At 35.7% G+C, this 20,943-nt stretch overlaps 1 protein-coding gene across 2 annotated transcripts; it reads left to right on the forward strand.

Moving 5' to 3' along the window:
* The first annotated feature begins 15,306 nt into the window (after window positions 1–15,306).
* Window positions 15,307–18,242, forward strand: LOC143564909 (trihelix transcription factor ENAP1-like). 2 transcript variants are annotated; one of them, XR_013140961.1, is made up of 2 exons: window positions 15,307–16,472; window positions 16,514–16,901. XR_013140961.1 is itself a non-coding variant. In XM_077052046.1 (2 exons), the coding sequence occupies exon 1, from the start codon at window positions 15,315–15,317 to the stop codon at window positions 16,323–16,325; it is 1,011 nt and encodes a 336-aa protein (XP_076908161.1). In that variant the 5' UTR covers window positions 15,307–15,314; the 3' UTR covers window positions 16,326–16,329; window positions 18,029–18,242. The 2 variants fall into 2 exon arrangements, 1 of the variants encoding a protein (XP_076908161.1); XM_077052046.1 differs by lacking the exon at window positions 16,514–16,901 and adding an exon at window positions 18,029–18,242 and having other exon boundaries at window positions 15,307–16,329.
* Window positions 18,243–20,943: the final 2,701 nt, after the last annotated feature.

Genomic DNA, 20,943 nt, shown 5'->3' on the forward strand with positions numbered 1-20,943 from the left:
AAAGTGTTTTTCTTTGCGTTGTCCGAGTACGGCTCCAACTGCAAAGTCACTTGCATCGCACATGATTTCGAATGGAAGGGTCCAATCGGGTGTCGTCATGATTGGTGCGTTGACAAGTTTGTCTTTTAATGTATTGAATGATTCAACACATTCCTCAGAGAAAACGAATGGTGCGTCTTTCTCCAGAAATTTGGTCATAGGTCTTGAGATTTTTGAGAAGTCTTTTATGAAGTGGCGGTAGAAACCTACGTGACCTAGAAAACTTCTAATGGCTTTGACTGAAGTTGGCGGTGGAAGTTTGGATATGGTTTCTATTTTGGCCCTATAAACTTCTAGTCCGTCTTGAGAAATCTTGTGACTTAGAACAATGTCTTCCTTTACCATAAAGTGGAATTTTTCCCAGTTGAGCACTAGATTTACTTCTTCACACCTAGCTAACATTTTGTCTAGGTTTTTTAGACAGTGATCGAACGAGTCTCCAAAGACTGAGAAGTCGTCCATGAAAACTTCTATAGAGTTTTCGATCATTTCATGAAAGATGGCCACCATGCAACGCTGGAAGGTGGCTGGAGCATTACATAGTACAAATGGTATTCTTCGGTAGGCGAAGGTTCCGTATGGACATGTAAAAGTGGTTTTCTCCTGATCCTCAGGAGCAATGGGAATTTGGAAATGTCCTGAAAATCCGTCAAGAAAACAGTAAAATATTTTTCCAGATAATCGTTCAAGCATTTGATCGATGAAAGGAAGTGGAAAATGATCTTTTCTTGTGGCGTCATTAAGCTTCCGGTAATCAATGCAAACTCGCCAGCCTGTGATGGTTCTCATTGGTATTAGTTCGTCCTTTTCGTTCATTACGACCGTCATTCCTCCCTGCTTGGGTACTACTTGAACGGGACTAACCCAAGGTGAATCTGAGATCGGGTAGATTAATCCGGCATCAAGCAGTTTGATTACTTCCTTCTTCACCATATCTTGCATGTTGAGATTAAGACGTCTTTGATGTTTGACCACGGGTTTGTATTCTTCATCCATGAGGATTTTGTGAGTACAAAAGGAGGGACTGATGCCCTTGATATCCATGATCTTCCATGAGATGGCCTTCTTATGGTTTTTAAGAACCTTAAGAAGTTCGTCTTTCTCTTCTTTAGAAAGATGAGATGAAATAATTACTGGGAGTTGAGAATCTATTTCTAAAAAGGCGTATTCGAGATGTTTTGGTAGTTCTTTTAACTCTAAGGCTGGTGGTTCTTCGATTGATGGTTTTGATTTCATTGTTTTCAACGATTTCATATATCATTTCTGATTCTTCGTGGTAGTTATTATTGAGATTTTCGTCTTCTAAATGGGTTTGTTGAGTTTTTTGTCTAAGACTTGTGTTTCTAGGGAAGTATTGACGGAGGAATCTCGCATATAGCAACTTACGATGGAATCTATGATGTCAACACAGTATAAGGTATCATCGTGCTGTTGCGGATATTGCATAGATTTTCCTATGTCAAAAAGTGATTGCCTCGTCATTGACCCTGAGAGTGAGTTTGCCGGTGCAAACATCAATGATAGCCATTGCGGTGGCTAAAAAGGGTCTTCCTAAAATCAGAGGTACATTTTCGTCTTCCTCCATGTCTAGAATTACAAAATCTACTGGGAAAACAAACTTGTCAATTTTGACAAGCATGTTTTCAACAATGCCCCGAGGATATTTAACGAATCTGTCAGCTAACTGAATGCTCATGCGGGTGGGTTTTGGTTCTCTTATCCCTAGTTTTGCAAAAACCGCATAAGGCATTAAATTAATACTAGCTCCTAGGTCAGCCTGGGCATTGCTAACAGATAAATTTCCTATGAGACAAGGGATAGTAAAACTCCCTGGATCGGTCATCTTTGTTGGTAGCTTGCTTTGGAGGACAGCTGAACATTCTTCACTTAGAGTGACATGCGAGAGCTCCTACAGCTTCCTTTTGCTTGTCAACACTTCTTTGAGAAACTTGGCATATTTTGGCATCTGAGCAATAGCCTTGACAAAAGAGATGTTGATATGGAGTTGCTTAAAGAGTTCTAGAAACTTCCGATACTGAGCTTCCAATCGTTCCTGCTTCAGTCTTCCGGGGTATGGAATAGGTGGAACATAAGTTCGGACTGGCTCCTTAGGCTGTACTGTGCTTGTTGGGGTCAGCCTTTCGTGTGTTTCATCAAGAAATTTCTTTTCCATGACTGTTTCTGAAGTTGGTGAGACAAAAGTGGTCGTACCACTCCTGAGTGTAACGGCGTTAGCTGTTGCATTCGGGTGGTGATTGTGTTGCTTGGAAGAGTGCCAGGTGGTCTTTCGGATAATTGTCGGGCAATTTGTCCGATTTGGGTTTCTAGGTTCTGAAGTGATGCTTGTTGACTTTTGAGATCGGCTTCATGTTTTAATAATACTCCGCTGATATCAACAGCTCTTGAGTCGGCCTTCTTCTCTGCTTCATTTGTTTTGGTCATCAGTTGGATTAGCATTTCTTCGATCTTAGAGTAGCTTGGGTTTTGATGGCTACTAGAACTTTGATCTTAAAATTGAGGTTTAGGCTGGAATGGTTGATTCATCGGTCTTTTTTCGAATCCGGGTAAAGGTTGAGTGTTACCTCCGTCTTTCCAGCTGAAATTCGAGTGGTTTTTCCATCCTGGATTGTAGTTATTGCTGAAAGCGTTGTTCTGTCTAGTGTTGAAATCAACTTCTTCCTTGGCCATGATGGCTTGTTTACAGTTACTTTTCTTATGATTTCCTCCACAAGTGTCACAGGCGAGTCTGGTTTTTGATAGCTCGGTTTGAAGTTGTTCGAATTTTTTTGAGAGGGCTTCAAGCTGTGCTGTGACAAGAGTGTTGGAATCGACGTGGTGTATTCCTTTATGGGTAGGTGTAGATGTTGGTGGGTTGTAAGCAAAACTCTTCTTTGCGGCCTTCTCCAGGACTTCAAATACTTTGTTAGGTGATTTGGATCCCAGGTCTCCACCGGCGATTTGGTCGATGGCCTGTTTGTTTTGACTGGATTGTGCGTCAAAGAAAGTTTGAACTTGTAACCATACGCTCAGTCCATGATGTGGGCATCTTCTTAGAAGACTTTTGTATCTTTCCCATGCTGCGTGTAACGACTCATCATCATCGGTCAGGAATCCGGTAATGCTGCCTCGGTATTTGGCAGTTTTATCGGGTGGAAAATATTTGAGGAGAAACTGTTCAACCATCTGGTCCCAAGTGGTGATGGAACCAGAGGCAATAGATTCTATCCATTCTAGGGCTTGGCCCCTTAGAGAGAAAGGAAAGAGTTTGAGTTTGATTTGATCGTCCGAACAGTTTTGAATTTTAAAGGTTCCGCATATTCGTAGAAATCTAGATATGTGAGAAAGAGGGTCTTCGTCGAGGAGACCATGAAATTGAACTGAATTTTCCACCATATGAATGGTGCTTGATATGATTTCGAAATTTTCGGTGATTTCGGTGGAGCCACTCCATTGTCGTAGCCTTCGAGAGTTGGCTTGGCATACTGGCTCATGTTCGGCTCATTGTTTTGGTCCGCCATCATTTATTCGGTTTGATTTTCTCCTGATGTGGTGGCGTCTACTGATTCGTCTTTAATTGCTTCGGCGGTTTCTGCTGTCCGTTTACGTGCTCGTCGACGAAAGAGTCGTTCCGGTTCAGAAATTGGAGAAACAAGCTCAGGCTCAAAAGTAGAGGACATACATGGGACTAAATCAAAATTTAACACTAAAGTAAAAGTTAGTTAAAGTTAGTACTAAAGGTTAGTCTAAGTTAAATTATGAGTTAGGCTTAGCTATTTTAAACTAAACTAGGGTCTTAATTAGTTAAATGCTAAAGTAAGGGTAAGGTAAATAAAGGTAAAAAGTAGGCTAGCCGTAAAATTATATATTTTAGTATGTAGTTAAAAAAAAACAATAAAGATAACATACAATTGAAGTTAAGAAATTTGTATAGTTATAGACAATGATTAAAATAAAAACTTGGATTGTTCTTAGAAACGTACCGTGTCCCCGACAACGGCGCCAAAAACTTGATGGTGCGTGCGCGTGCGTCTTATAAAATATGATAGATTGGATATTTAGCTTTTGCACAAGATCGTGTTTTAAATTTATAAAAGTGATTTTTACAAAGACTAAACAAACACAAAATAGGCAAGAGTACCTATCGTATATGTAGAATATATTGGTAAGAACCAAGTATCGATCCGTGGACACGAATGTTTCTTATGATAAATCGTTGTTTTACTTTAATCGGAGGTTTTAATCATTTTGGGGTTAATTTTTTGAACTTTTATAAAATATAAATACTTATATATAATATATAGGTGACCAAGACAAGAAATTCTAAACGAGTTGTTTAATTATGCGAAGGTTACTATCTAAGATAAAGAATCCACTCCATTTTAACATTGATAATTTAATATTTGGACATGTGATAAACTTGTCATAGCAATATATGATAGATAGCTCCTTAAACCTTAAGTGAGCATCTTTGGCACTAAGGAGATAGCATGCGCATTTTAAAGTTTACCCTTTCCTAATGTCATACCATCTCAATGATGTCAATTTAAGTTGGCAAGTAGTTTCGTAAAGTAGAAAGATTATGATTGACTTTGATTTCTCAAATATCAATTCTAACAACTTCGGGTGGTTGTAGTTCATCACACAACCTCCCCTTGGTTGATTTATGTAGGTTATAATTACATATTCCGTTAAACATATGGTTTCTTTAACTAATTTGATATCCTAAGCAAAGCCATTTTCGGATTACCAAGGTTTAGAAAAATACATCATAACTTATATCTCATCATTTCTAAGTACAATATAAGGATCCGTGTTTCGATAATGTATCAAAGTATTTCTATCTTTCAAGAACATGAATCGATCATGAACGATTTCCAATGGAATTGACAACCACCAACTTTGAATTAGTGATTTAAGATGGTGAAACATTTCTCATCAAAAGATAATTGTAATATAACCATGTACTTTACTAGACTACATCACATGTCTTGATTAATTATCAAGTAAAACAAAGCTTCTTCATAGATTTTAGATGGTAAAAGGAGTTTAGCTCATAATGAGCATGATGATAAACATTAAGATGATTGATGATAACAAATACATGATTAAACTTGGAACAATCTAACCAATTATAGATGAATCTTCCTTCTTAATGATGGTAATGATGGTTGATGGTAATGGCCTCCAAGGCTTCAAACTCTTCACTAGATCTTCAAAGTGAGTGTTAGTGTGTGTTTTTATAAGAGAGAACCGAATAGATTTCTTTTCAAGGCACAACAAAAGAGTGTAACATGAGCCACTATTTATAGGCAATCTGGATAGTGAGGCACAGCCCCGTGCTTGATGAGCACGCCCCCGTGCATTTGTATTACATGTGCCAGATTTGTTTTATCTTTTCTGTGACGTGGCCACGGCCCGTGGTTGGTAGGCACGGCCCCGTGGTTTTTAGTGACATGTGCTCAATTCTTTTTTGTCTTTTCTCTGTTCTCGTCCACGGCCCCGTGCTTTATGAGCACGGCCCCGTGCTTTTGCTTCTAGATTTTGTCTTTTCTTGTGTTTAGAAGCATGGGAGCGTGTTTCTTGAGGCATGGGGGCGTGTTTCTTTATTTTCTTGTTTTTTCTTCTGTTTTTCTTCGTCTTTTCGTTTGTTTCTTCGTTTGGGGCTTGGTTTCACCTGAAATTATGTTTTATTATGATAAGTAGCCTCTTATGCAATGTTATTAGATAGAAATTACAGTTTTTAGAGATTATTTGAGGCCGAAAAGATGTATATTTTTATGTACATCAATCTACCTCTGTCTTATTGGGTCGAAGCACTACACACGGCAACTTATTTTGCATAACATTCTTCCCACTAAACGTTTAAATTTTTTCACTCTCACATTTGCTCTCTATGGTCGACATCCAACTTATTATCATCTTCGGGTCTTCGGGTGTGCATGTTATCCAAACATGTCCACCACCATGCCACACAAACTCCACCCTCGATCAACCCGATGTGTCTTTCTTGGATATCCTTCCGACTATAGAGGATATCGATGCCTTGACCCACTCACCGGGAAAGTTTACATATCTCGCCACATTGATTTTGACGAAACCTATTTTCCATTCACCACTCCTTTACCCGACCACACCTACAACTTTCTGGACGATGAACCGGCTCCACAATCTAATTTTTACCTATGCAGCCCATAATGACTACACCACCACCTTCCACCCAGCCCTATCCCACTATACCAGTCACTGACCAAACCAATACATCCAACACAACTCACATCCAACCTACACCCTCTACAATACCAATTAATCCCATACCAACAACACTTCCCACTCCACATATTATTTCAAATGCTCCACACAACATGAAAACTCGAGCCAAATCAGGAATTACAAAACCCAATCCTAAATACAACTTAAATACCATTACAAATTCACCAACCATCTCTCCTGTGCCAACATCATATAAACAAGCCTTAGCCGACCCCAATTGGAAGTCGGCCATGATAGATGAATATAATGTTTTGAAAGATAACAATACATGGGATTTGGTACCTTACCTGGCTCAACAACCGGTTATTCGTAGTATATGGTTGTTTCGGCATAAATATAAACCTGATGGTTCACTTGAACGATATAAAGCCCGATTGGTTGTAAATGGCAAATCACAAGCGATGGGCGTTGATTGTGATGAGACTTTTAGCCCAGTCGTTATACCGGCCACTATTCGAGCAGTATTGTCAATTGGTTTGTCTCGATCATGGCCCATCCATCAACTGGATGTCAAAAATGCTTTTCTCCATGGGCACTTAAAAGAAACAGTCTATATGCACCAACCTGCCGGTTTTGTGGACCCCAGTGCACCACAATTTGTGTGCAAACTTAAACGATCGTTGTATGGCCTTAAGCAGGCCCCGCGTGCATGGTTTGAACGGTTTTCCTCCCATATAATTTCCAAGGGGTTCAAGCCAAGTGTTTGTGATAGTTCGTTGTTTGTATACCGAGACGAAAACTCTATGGCTTATTTACTACTGTATGTAGATGACATCGTCTTAACGGCCTCATATACTTAAATCGCATCATTCGATCACTCTCTTCTGAATTTGCAATGAATGACTTGGGGCCATTACATAATTTTTTGGGTATCCATGTCACCCGTGATAAATCTGGCATGTTTCTCTCACAATCTCAGTACGCGTCGGATATACTAGTTCGCGCTTCTATGTCGTCCTGCAAACCATGTGCTACTCACGTTGAAACTGGTTCGAAATTAACTGCTGATTCTGGGCCCCTAATTGATGATGCCACATCATACCGCAGTTTGGCTAGTGCGTTACAGTATCTCACGTTTACTAGACCTGACATCTTATATGCCGTCCAACAGGTTTGTCTCTTTATGCATGCTCCACGGGAACCACATCTTGCATTTCTACGACGTATATTGAGATATCTGAAGGGGACCCTTGATTATGGGTTACGGCTCTCCTTGTCCTCTCCGAAAACTTTGACAGCCTACTCTGATGCTGATTGGGGTGGCTGTCTGGATTCTCGCCGTTCAACGTCGAGTTATTGTGTGTATTTGGGTAACAACTTGATTTCATGGTCGTCCAAACGTCAGCCCACGATCTCTCGGTCTAGTGCCATGGTCGAGTACAGGGGGTAGCTAATGCGGTTGTAGAGACCTCATGGATTCGAAATCTGTTATTGGAACTGCACGTGCCTCTTCAACGTGCCAGTATCGTTTATTGTGATAATATCTCAGTTGTATACTTGTCTGGAAATCCGGTTCAACATCAAAGAACCAAACACGTTGAGATAGACATCCATTTTGTTCGCTAGAAGATACGCCTCGGACAAGTTCGTGTACTACATGTTACGGCTCCGTATCTGTGACATTCGTGACAAAACGAGGTATACTATATTCACTACGTAACAAGTAAACGATAAATCAATTAATTAGTAGTGCTTAAACGAGTAACCGACCGAAACTAATTATGACCCGTATATATATACTGAGGGGTCATATACGAGTTGTAGATATATTGTAGAGGTTAACATATTGATATTTAGGCCCCAGTACGTTTAAAACTTTTTAAACGAAAAAGGTTTCGTTTATTGATACGCTATAAGTTTAAACACAATCGTTAACATCAAAACGAGCATTGTAGCATCCGTTAAGCCGAAAAAGATTTATAAAACACTTATATGACATGTTCTAGGCAATCGGTGAAAATATTTTGGATTTTTACAACGAGTTAGTACGTTTTTCTTATTTTACAAAAAGAAGCTGAAAAACACTCGTTTTCGCGCTGGTTTTCGCACTCGAACTAGTTTTCTTGCGAAAAACCAAACCCTAACTAAATTTTGGACCGACGTTTGCGTATGGCATGAATACCGAGGAACCATTGGGCCAAATAGGAGGCCCAATGGGCCCTTAATGTTTCCGGGTCGCAACTTGGGGGGGGGGGGGGCTTTTGATTAGCTTGTTAAATAAGCTAAGGAAAAAGATATTTTCTCATTCCAAACACCAACCAACTCAATATCCAGCTGATCATCTTCAATTCTTTTCCAAAACCCTAAAGGTAAACATTAAATTCATGAAGATTTCAAGCTTGTTTAGTAAGATTTAAACATAGAAAATTAGTTATTGATTAGTATTAAACATGTTTAACCATCCAAAAACCATAAAAATCAAGTAAAATCATGTTTTGATGTTAAACATGTCTACAAAGCAGAAACATATTGATTTTTGGTCAAAAACACGGATTAGAACATGAATACAACGTTTTTACGGTTTGAAAGTTCGGTTTGATACCAAAACCGAAACCCTAGTTAACAAGGCTGTTCAATGGATGATTTATGCTTGGTTTGATGTTATATGATATGTAGATACACTGAGTTTGCAACCCGAGAGCCGGAAAGTCGTTTAAGCTAGCAAAACTCATCGAAACCGGCAAGGTAAACCCGTAACACTCGTTTAAGGGCTGTTTAGTATTAGGTTGGGACGTGCTTGTTTTTAGCTTGTGAAAATTTTCAGGGACATTAGGGATCATATAAATGAGTCCCTGTTCAAATTTGGTAATTTTTCGATAAACGGAGAATATTTGGTGAATTTATTTCCGTTTATGAGTGTTTATTTGGGAAAAATAGCTAAACATATTGAAAAATTATGAAATTTGGTTTTGGAGATTAATATGTGATTTTAAGATCACTGCTAAAGTTTGGGGATCATTGGAAATGCCTAAGTATGTTTTGTTCAATTATGATTTAACCGAATTTTAACAGCAGAAAAACGCACAAAAAGGCATTTTTTCAAAATATTTAGGTTCTGTTGATTTTACAGGAGCTATTTAATAACATTGAGGCCATTTTTAAAAATTATCGGATTTTTCGGAGGTCGTTTGATATAAACGGGCAATTTATTACACGATTATAACATATTAAATGAATTTTTATAAATAAATAATTAATAATAAAATTTCTGAAAATATTTTTATAAAATTCTCCATATTTTAATGTATTTTTACAAAAATTTACATAATTTATATATAAGTACATATTTAGTTATGATTAATCAAAGATTTAAATTATTATTGTTTTAACGAAACCGACAGTTTGATGTTTAACGGACTAACTGGTACGTCAAAATATCAAAAGTGGTCAAATATTGTATTTTTGGATGAAATTGATAAAAGCGAATTTTTTACGAGAATTCCGGACAATTCGGGTGGATTGTACGCGTCTTGTATAATCAAACCCGTGTGAAAACGGAAGCGAACCTTGCGATCAATCCAGATACCGAAACCTTAAAATTCTTTTATAAATTAAATCATTTTATCAATCAATATGTTTACTTAAATTTTTATGATCTTACCTATTCCCGAAACGCGTAAACGATCAACTTGGCTAGGCTCGGAAAACGGTGAAACTGAGCCAAATCTGATTTTAAGTATTTCACAGTATACAACGTCACAATCTAAGACTATGGTCATGTTTTGGGCCTAACAGCTATAATCATACTATTTATACAGCCCAATTTGGTTTAAACACTGTACTAGTATTAACAGTACGATACCGATTATAGGATACGAGTTATAATCGAGGCATAACACTTATTGACGTATATTACCTGCTCGAACTACAATAAGGTGAGTTTCACGACCCCACTTTCTAAACTGTTTTACGAACTTTTGGGGTGGAAAGCATGTTAGCATATACTTATATACATGAAAACATGTGATGATGTGAATTATCTAAGTACTAACACTTGAAAGTCCCCACAAACACAAGTGATTAACTTCGTGCCGGTGACGTGTGGATAGTACTATCGGTTTGACAAACCTAATTGACAGGGCCGGTGGGGTATGCCGGAACATGTTAACCCAGTTGCACATTGTCATTTAAACTTATTACATACTGCTATGCGGTGTTAGACATAGTACATACTTGGGGCAAAGTGGCTGTTAAATGCCAACGGGAGTGCATGGGCAGTATAATACATCATACACATACATGTATACATACACACTGTAAACTTTACGAACTCGTATACTGATTTCGTTGATACTCGTGAAACTTGAAACTCACCAACTAGACGTAGTTGACCCGTTTTAACATGCTTTTTAGGTAAGCCGAAGTTTGAATGATTTGCTTACGTGCTTGGTGTTAGAAGGAAAGTTGAATAGCTGTGAATAGATGCAAATACGTAGTAATGAATAAGAAGCCCGTAAACTGGTTATGTGATTTTCATCTAGTTTGTAAACTTAGTACCTACCAATGTAATATGATGTAAATTAGTTTGTTGAATTTCTTTATAAACAATGTGGTTGATACCAGTGTTATCTGTTACATTCCCGTATTACGCTTCCGCAACTACCTAGTCGGGGTGTGACAGTATCAATATGCTGATATATTTACTAAAGGTTTACCACGGGAGCTCTTTCAGAATTTTCGGTCCAGTTTGAGTGTTCGACAAAACCACGCTCAAACTGCATGGGCGTATTAGAGTATTATATTTGTATTATTTAGAATGATTTCATTTCCATATTGGTAGGGATAGTTTCAGTGGCGGATCTAGACTCGAAACCGAGCCGGAACGCTCAAATTGTTTTTCCCCCATATTTAATACAATGTTAATGAAACAAATATAAAGAACACGGCAACAAATAAATTTAAACTAACCGGGTTAACGAACCAACAGTGGCGGATCTATCTGGGCTGTAAATATCTCCTCTTCGGTTTTTGATAGCTTGAAACCGAGCCATTACATCTTCTTCATTTACTTCATCTAACGTTTCTCTTTCGACCGCACAAACTAAAGCATTGTTCAAATACTCATTACCCATTCGATTGCGCAAATCCGTATTGATAAGCTTCAATTTAGAGAAACATCTTTCAACGGTTGCAGTTGCAACCGGTAAAACCAATGCTAGCTTCAATATCCGATAAACCAAAGGAAAAATTGTGTGTTTTCCGGTTTCCACCATTACACGAGCAAGATCACCCATTCCACCAAGTTTTACAAATTTATCATCTTCCTTTAAAGTGGGTAATAAAATGTCGTAAGATCACCCGGAATACACCCTCTTTCTTCATTAGTAAAATCATTCGGATACATATATGAAAAAGCCACTATCTTATATATGTCAAACTTGAAAAACGAATCACAAGGATTTAAACCCGACATATTTTCTAACAAAGTAGTTGAGACCTCACTAAATCTATTTCCAAGTTCTTGAATTTGCATATCCAAGACCGTGATAAAGACTTCAACCTCAAAATGATGTCGATTAGTAATGACATACTTCCGGTTTCTTTGATTACCATAACTTTCCTCCATATCTAACATCTTAATCTTGTTTTTTTCACAAAAAGATGTAACTTTTGCCAACATCTTGTCAAATCCGGTTTGTCTTAGATTATTCAATGCTCAATTTGTCCCGCTTATTAACTTAGACGCTTCCAACAAATCTTGACTCTTTTTTTAAAGATGTTTTGATAAAACATTTGTGAGGCCTAAAATTTCGTCCAACAAGTGTGTATAAAACACAAATTCAAGAGTCTTAAAATATGATAGAATGCATTTCGCATTGTATCTTTGTTGCACACTATCTCCATCTATTTTAATAAATTGAAGCACCTCAACAACTTCCGGGAATAATTTTAACAAACTTGTGATTGTTCTATGATGTGAACCCCATCGCGTGTCTCCGGCTCGGGCAAGGGAAACCTCTTGATTTAATCATTTTCCAGTTTTAATCTCACCAAGAAGAATTTCAATTTTCACCCTCTCACTTTTTAACTCCAACATCATATCTTTTCTTTTGCAAGAAGCACCAACCGTATTAACAACCATGCCAAGAGATTCATAAAATTCTTTAACACTGGTATGCCAAGAGATTTTTGTTGTTGTTGTGAAAGGTGTGTTAATGGGTTGGTTGGGTTGTGTTAATGGGTTTTTTATTTGGGCTTTATCTTTTGATTGGGTTTAAAACATATATTAGTTGGGCTTAAAATCTTAGCCGGAACGTTATTTTTTCTAGCCATAACGAAAAACGAAAATCGACCAAATTTTTTTTATTTTACACTACCCGTAAAAGTTTGAGCCGTAGCGGAGGCTACGGCTCGGCATAAAGTTTGTCCGCCCCTGGATAGTTTGTTATATGAATCCCTTTATATTGTATATTCTTACGTGTGTAATCTCAAGCAAGCATAAAACATTTATAAACCTTCATTTGAAACATGAGTTTTAAACCCCGCCTCAGATAGTACCATCTAAGTTAGTACCTTGTAACTTTATAGTTTTCCTTTATTTTAGATGAACTTTATTACCGTGACTTATATTTTAGTCACGGGAAAACCAAACGTTTATTCGCCGTGGGTCGGGGTGTTACATGATTTTTCATCAAATAAACTATGTTCATCCCATAGTGATTTTAAACAATTGGAACAATCGGTTAACTCTTGTTTCAAATGTGTTTAGGTTTTTATTCGGTTTACTTGTATAAAAACCGTTTAAATTTGAAAATAAAATAAAATAATTATTCAGTTTAAAACTGAACCGAATTCTTATTCGGGTCTTTGAACCATACTTAATTCGGTTCAGTTTTTGTTTTCACCCAAATAAAATTCCAAACCGAATAACCCAAACAGAATACTAAACAGGCCCCCAAATACCATTCGTGCTACCCACGAGTGAATAGTGAGGACCAAAAACTAAACAATTTTTAAAACAAAAAAATGAATAATTTGGTTCCAGGTTCAATTTTTGAACTTCACACTCAAAAACTAAACAATTATTAATTTATAAAATGAGTTAGTAAGGGTAAAGTTAGATATATACCTAATGCTTGAACCGTACAAGTCATTTTATTAAGATCAGAAACGGAGTCAGCTGATTTCTTCCTCAATATCTAATGCTTACATTGACCAAACTCTAGTATTTGTTTTTAATACCCCTCTGCTCGAAAATCATGTTGCATGTTTTACATCATCTTCTGTGAGTCATACCAACACAAGAGTTTCATAGTGAAATTCAATTATGTTGTTATAATACAATAATACTTAAGTTTCACAAAAATGCTTAACAAACATGAACACGATGTGCCTTTAAGGTTGTCCTACTCAGATAAGTGAATGTTCAGTTGACTCCGAATAAGTTTTAACCTGATTTTCCTCAAAAAGCCCCTGTTGAAGAAATTCTAATGAATGCAACACGATTAAAAAAAACTAAAAACCAACAAATACAAATAAATGTAAATGAAGGCATATACACGAATTTTAATGAACCATCATTCACAAACACAAATAAACAAATGAGACATCTGTTGATAACCGTTCTTTTAACTAAATGGAAAAAAAATTGTTCATGTTCTTTTAGTTATATTTTATGTGTGTTGTCTACACATTTATATAGTTGTCATATATAAATAAATTAAAAATTAAACCCAAGAACCAACTCGAATAACTTCAATTCGAGATCGGGTTAGTTTTTTCTCGGGTTCAGATTTTCGAGCTGGGTTAGTTCTAGTTTGAATAAAAATTTGAATCCTGAATCTATCCGGGTTTTTGTCCCACCATGTGTTACGTCATAAAGTTATGATACTTCTTCAAAAATAAACTCAAAAGACGTGGTGGACCCAAAACATAACCAAGATGACATGACATGGCATTACGCAGTTGAAACTCATCCACATTAATCCCCAATTCGACTTCAAAACCCTAACAATAACAAATCCACTTGTCATCATAATTGCTTCAATTCCGAAAGCTTAACGCCAAAATTAGGGTTCTTTTAAGCAGATCCATAAAAGGTAGGCATATTATCTGCTTTTGAATCTATACACTCGTTGTTTTTTAAAACTCTGATTATTATTTGCTAACTAAATGTATTTACAACAAATTAGAGCTTGCAATTGTGCTTTTGATTCTATTCACTTGTTAATTTGTTAAATTCGGATTACTATTTGCTAGTTTTACGTATTTACAAGAAATTAGGGTTTCGTAATTGTGTATTAACTTGTTGATTTGTTAAATTCCGATTATTAAATGTATTTACGGAAATTAGGGTTTGTAAATTGTGTATACTATGTGCTTTTGAATCTATTTACTCGTTGTTTTAATAAATTTTAATGAAATTAGGGTTTGTAATTGTCTTGAATCTTTTGAACTCGTTGATTTCATTAAATTCCGATTATTATTTGCTAATCTTACGTATTTACGCGAAATTAGTGCTTGAAAGGTACATAGTTTCTGATTATTATTTGCTAGTTTTACTTATTTACGCGAAATTAGTGTTTGTAAATTGTGTATTATCTGCTTTTGAAAGATATTCACTTGTTGTTTTCATATAAATTCCGATAATTAATTGCTAATTTTACGTATTTATGTGAAAGTAGAGTTTGTAATTGTGTATGAGCTGCTTTTGAATTTGTTCACCTATTAATCTCGTAAATTCTTATCATTATTTGCTAATTTTGTGTGTTTACGTGAAGACAGTGTTTGTAAATTGTGTATTAGCTGCTTTTGATTATATTTACTCGTTGATTTTATAAATTCCGATAATTATTTTTTAGTTTTACCTATGCACTTGAATTTAGGGTTTGTAATTGTGTGGTAGCTGATTTTTTGAATCTATTCACTTGTTTTCATAAAATTTTCTATAAGTATTGGCATACGTAAAATTAGGGGTTGTAATTATTTATTAGTTGCTTTTGAAATCTATTCACTTGTTAATTTGCTAATTTTTTATAAGTGTTTGTATATAGGGGTACTACGTAATGGATTACAATCAATCGGTTCGATCTAGACGTCCTGCTCGTAACAACAGTTATCATAACAATACCAATTACAACGAGTACGAAAACGACGAATATGAAGAGGAAACCGAAGGATTGAATCCGAGATACGGTTATCAAGAGCCCGATGACGATGAAGAGGATGATGATAACGAGTATCAGCACGGATATTATCGGGTTCCAGGAGGTGGAATGGACACCGGGGAGTCGTCTAGACGTCACCAGAAGAAGCGTAGGTTAGATAATTTGGTGTCAAATTATGAATATGCCCCTCGCCCTGTTCCAGATAGATCGGTTGATGAGTGGAGTGAGAATGCAACTTTTGTGTTGTTAGAGGTTTGGGGAGATAGGTTTATGCAATTAGGACGGAAAAGTTTACGGGGAGAAGATTGGGTTGAGGTTGCGGAAAAGGTTTCGGCGATGTGTAAGATGGATATTAACGAGACACAGTGTAGGAACAGGTTAGAAGGTTTGAAGAAGAAGTATAAGAAAGAGAAGATGAAAATGGAGGATATGGGATTGGTTGGGCGAGAAGTGTATAATGGGAAATGGGGTTTTTTTAAAAAGATGGATATGTTATTGTCACCGAAGAAGCAACACAACGGTTTACCGTGCGGTGTTGATTCGGGTGAATACGTGTTTATGAACACGAAGGTTTATTTGAACAATTCGAACGCTATGGATGAAATGAGAGACAGTCCTTGTGAATCGGAAGAGGATGATGATGACGACGATGATGATGAAGATGGAGGGAAAGATGAGGAAGGGTTTCGGTTGTTGGCTGAATCGGTTCAGAATTTTGGTGAGATTTATGAAAAGATTGAGGTGAGGAAGAGGCAGCAGATGATGGAGTTGGAGAAGATGAGGATGGATTTTCAGAAAGAGATGGAGTTGCAGAAGAAGCAGATTCTTGAACGGGCTCAAGCTGAGATTGCAAAGATTCGTGAAGGTGATGATGAAGATGCTAATTCAGTTGAGAATCTTAGTGGATAATAAGGTAATTTTTTTCTACTTTTTGTTATTTGTTTTATAGGATCTAGTGGTAGATTTATTAGTTGCTCTGTTTGTTTTAATAAACTGTCTGCAAGTTACTGTCTTTATTAATCAATATGGAGTGTTTGGATGCACATATTGAAAGTGGTTATTCTCTCTGTCTCAAAAGTTGTTATCCACTTTCATAGTTGGATAGTTGTAATTTACCAATCTCTTGTTTTAGGCTTGTCTTTATCATTAAATCTTGTGATAAGTGTACGCAACTAAAAGTTGGATTCTGTTAGTTAGAACGTGCGATAATTGTACATAACTAGAAGTGTGTTTTTTTGTTTGTGGAAAATACTTTTGGGACAGTGGGAGTATAGTTAGAACGTGCGATAATTGTACATAACTAGAAGCGTGGTTTTTTGTTTGTGGAAAATACTTTTGGGACAGTGGGAGTATGTGATATTGAAATATTATAAATTAATAATTAAGTAATCTGCTGTGATAAAACATGCTTTAGAGGACAGTATTTGGATATGTTGTTGCAGCCTGAAGTTTTAATAATCACCTTTAATGGTGGGTAGCGTTAGACAATTTTCTTATTTTTTCTATAAAAAAGAAATAAGCAGTAGATATTGATAAGGGATACAAGTTGATTATAAACACAGCCTTTGATAATTATTTTTGTTGTAGTTAGTAATGAAGCATACAATCAGCTGTTATAAACCATGATGTAGAAGATGGTATTTTGTTGCATATAATAATCACTTTTCATAGTGTTGGGCACTTGATTGTTTTAACAAAATTTGATTTTTTAAAGAAGCAATAGATATATGAAGGTTTATATATCCTTTGATAATAAGTTTTGTTGTAGCTGTTTGCTAGTATCAATTTGATTATTTGATCTCTAAGCTATCCTATAATAATAAGTAAAAGTAGTTTAACCAAACACACAAACTATTCTGACTTGAAATTGCGAATAATCAAATTATTAGCATCCACACACATCTAAACACCCCTTATATCATAGAGGCAATAAGTTCTCGCAGAATAAAATTATATCGTCTGTTGACTGTTGCTCTTTAATTGACTGTAATTCTGTATTATTATCAAATATTCAGTTTCATTTTGCATCTGTTGTACTCAGAGACCTTCTCCCGAATATTTGTGAATAAGTTACATGTATTATTGCTTATGGAATTTGAATCGGGTTATGTAACTTATGTTGTGTCTTTTGTGGAGCGACAAGTTAATCTAAAAGATTTAACTACAAAGGATACGGGTCAAATCAGTAGAAATTTGAAAATCACTCGTGTATTTAAATCTGTAAAACCTCCAAAATAACTACATTAAGAGTATTATTGTAATAGTCTAATAGACAACAGTGTAGTTTTTTTAATCATATTTAACAGGTTAGTAATTTATAACACTTAAAAATTTGTATAAAGTGTTATTTTTTACATTTTTACCCTGTTCAGTGTTCACTTACAGATGGGTTGATTTATGTTTTATCTGAAACGGGTCAAATAAAGAATTAGCTAAAAAGGGAACGGGTCAAACAGGTTTGGCCCACCTGTTTCACGATCCGTAGTGGAGGGTTGTGGTTTAGCTGTAATTGCATTCATGGTTTATATTCTAACAAATTCGAGCATTTGTATCTGTTTTGACAGTTTCGTTACAATCAGGACAATTTTTGAAAATTTTATTTGTATTTGCAGATGCTGAAGGATTGATGATCAAAGCGGAAGTTGCGGTACCTGATAGCATTTGAAGTCTTTAGCACATGTTCTTGTTTGTATTTTGACTTGATGCTTTTATGTAGTAATCTAATGTTTAATAAAGATATCTACATTTTTAACAAGCTTGTAATTTGTTTATTATTTTATTTTGATAACATTTTTATGCAGCCTTGTATACTCCAGAATACATTTTGCACGCTGAGCTTTAGCTTTGCGAATGTTCATATGCATCATATTGCTGAGCGAACGGTATTAATGAATCTAATAGACCATTTTACTCCTTTGTCCGAAGTCGGTGTTAAAATGATGCGTTTTAATGTATATTCTGAAGGACAAACATTTGTATAAAATTTTTACGTACTTGAATATAATGTACAAAATATAAACACCAATGATATGCTGAACTACATCATTAAAAAAAATAATATGCATACATTACTATTGTTATTTTTATAAAATATGAAAAATAAAACTTTGATTACTACACTTGAATCATGTGATGTACCCTTTCATCCAGCCTAAACAAAAGTGAACAATACCATATTATAATCACAAGTTCCTTTCCAAGAACTTTTGATACTAGTACAGTACATTAGGACTCTTGAATCATGTGCCATACTTTAAATGTGAGAGAACTCTATGGAGTTGAAATATGCTTTCACATTATTATTCTTAATTTATAATAAGTCAACGAAATTCTTAATTTATAATAAGTCAACGAAAAAGCGGTGATGGACTCAGGATTTGTTTTGAGTTTTTTTTCTCAAATTAGTGTCTGGAGTAAAAGTATTTACCATTTTAATGTTATAAAAACTATTTACGAAACAAGTGTTGGTGGATAAAAATATTGACCATTTGGTGTTTTTCTATTTTTATTTCGCATTTCTTATACATTTTTATATGATAAATCTAATTACTTATTTTTTATACTTTTTATCAATCAACCTTTTTCTTATTTTTCACTAACTCGTTCTGAATCTTTTCTTTTGAAATAACATTACAAGGGTTTTTAAGTCCTTAGACTATATATTATTTTATATGAGTTTGATTTTGAATTTTGAATTAATGAAGGCTGGTGAGGTGAATTGTACATTTTTGCCACAAGTGTTTTTAGTAACACCATAACCCCAATTTCATCTTTTTGGTTGTTAGCAGATGAAAATTTATTATATTCTTAACAATTCAACAATTAAATCTAAATTACTAGAAAATTCGATCTTATTAATCCCACTATTTTTGGCTGGTCGAAAATAATCTCACATTAGAAAAGGTTCTCTCTTTCAAATTACACACATATTCTGAAGTTTGAAAACCTGAATAAACTCAAATCAGGCACCAATCCATCAACTTTAAACTGTAGTTATGTCAAGATCATGGTTACAAAAGTCGTTAGGCGAACCCTAGATGGCCTATTGGAGAGTATGGGTATACTCGGTGTATTCGGAGAATACTCGGACATGGTAAATATAAAAAAATTAACTTTTGGATATTACATATCTGTCAAGTATCATAAGTTTACTAACATTTATAACAAAATATGTGAATATCAATAATTTATTCCAAAAATACTGATCATTAGTTAAAAAAAAATGATATATGTTCTTTAATATTATACAAATACGAATTATATTTTATTTTTTAAGTCAAAATTGGTCCAAGTTAACCGACTAGATGTGATTTTGGCTGAGATTGACCACTTTTGATCGATTCTTAGTAACTAGACGGAGTTAAGGAAAGTCGCATCGGCGTCATACCTTATAACGATTTCTCGAGTAGTACTTAGCCTTGTAGAACATCTTTTACAACATTGGTCAAGATGAAGAGAAGAGGTTTGAGAATAAAAACATAAGATCGAATTAGAGAGAAGATTTTACAAGCACAATAACAAGAATGAATGTCTTTTAAGCTAGACATCGAAACCCACGTCTTGGCCAAGAAAACATGCAACAATACATATAAAACATTAAAGAATACATTATTTAGACTTATCATCTTTATACAATAATATACGATGCCTATATATTCTATGTATTTTGACAACTTGATCATTGACTAAATGAACTTATTATTATCGATTTTAATTTGTTAAGTAATTGATGTATCACTATTCAATAAAAAACTTTTTTTTAAGCAGAGAATAATATTTAAACAAATATTTAATTTGTGGGTACGGTGGCCTTGAATGCAAGTATGAAGAGATTCACGTAGATGCAATATGGGTAACATATTCGTTTGGTTGAGAAATATATATATCAAATAATATAAAGAAATGAAGAAGGGTCACTTTCAGTTGAGAAGCTGTGGCAAATTAAATTCTGTCTCATGGAATACTTGTATATAGATCCAAAATATAGCCATCATTCTCAAAAACAACAAACCAAATACTTGGTAACATGATGAGTAGTGGAGTTGTTAAGTGTGTCATTTTAGTGGGATTCTTGTTTGTGTTATTTGTTGGGAGTTGTATTGAGGGGAGAAAATTGGTGGCAGAGGAGCTAACTGGTGGCAATGGGGTTGAAGTGAAGAAACCGGAATGGTTTCTTGATGATCAGCCGGGATGGAGTTTTGGGGGTGGTGGCAATTGGGGTGGTGATGGTGGTAGTTCTTTTAGTTTTGGTGTTGGGAATGGGAATGGGCAGGGTTTTACGATCAGGGGTGAGGATAAGAAAGTGGTGAAACCTGATTGTATTGGAAAAGAAAAGGGTGGTAAAGGTAAGAAGCATGGTAAGAAAGAAAAAAACCACCATGGTCATTTTGGTGGTGGTGGTGGGATTGGTAAGGGAATTGGTGGAGGAATTGGGAAAGGTGGAGGAATTGGAAAAGGAGGCGGGGGCATTGGTGGAGTAGGTGGGGGAATTGGTAAAGGAGGTGGCGGTGGAGTAGGAGGGGGAATT

This window comes from Bidens hawaiensis, unplaced genomic scaffold, assembly GCF_021521415.1.
Source record: "Bidens hawaiensis isolate Kalapana, Puna unplaced genomic scaffold, B.hawaiensis_p1.1 tig00022175_1, whole genome shotgun sequence".
In the NCBI taxonomy this organism is placed as follows: Eukaryota; Viridiplantae; Streptophyta; class Magnoliopsida; order Asterales; family Asteraceae; genus Bidens; species Bidens hawaiensis.

What these genes read in the sequence shown, in the direction of transcription:
- LOC143564909 (XM_077052046.1), top strand. Translation starts at nt 15,315, where the DNA reads ATGGATTACAATCAATCGGTTCGATCTAGACGTCCTGCTCGTAACAAC.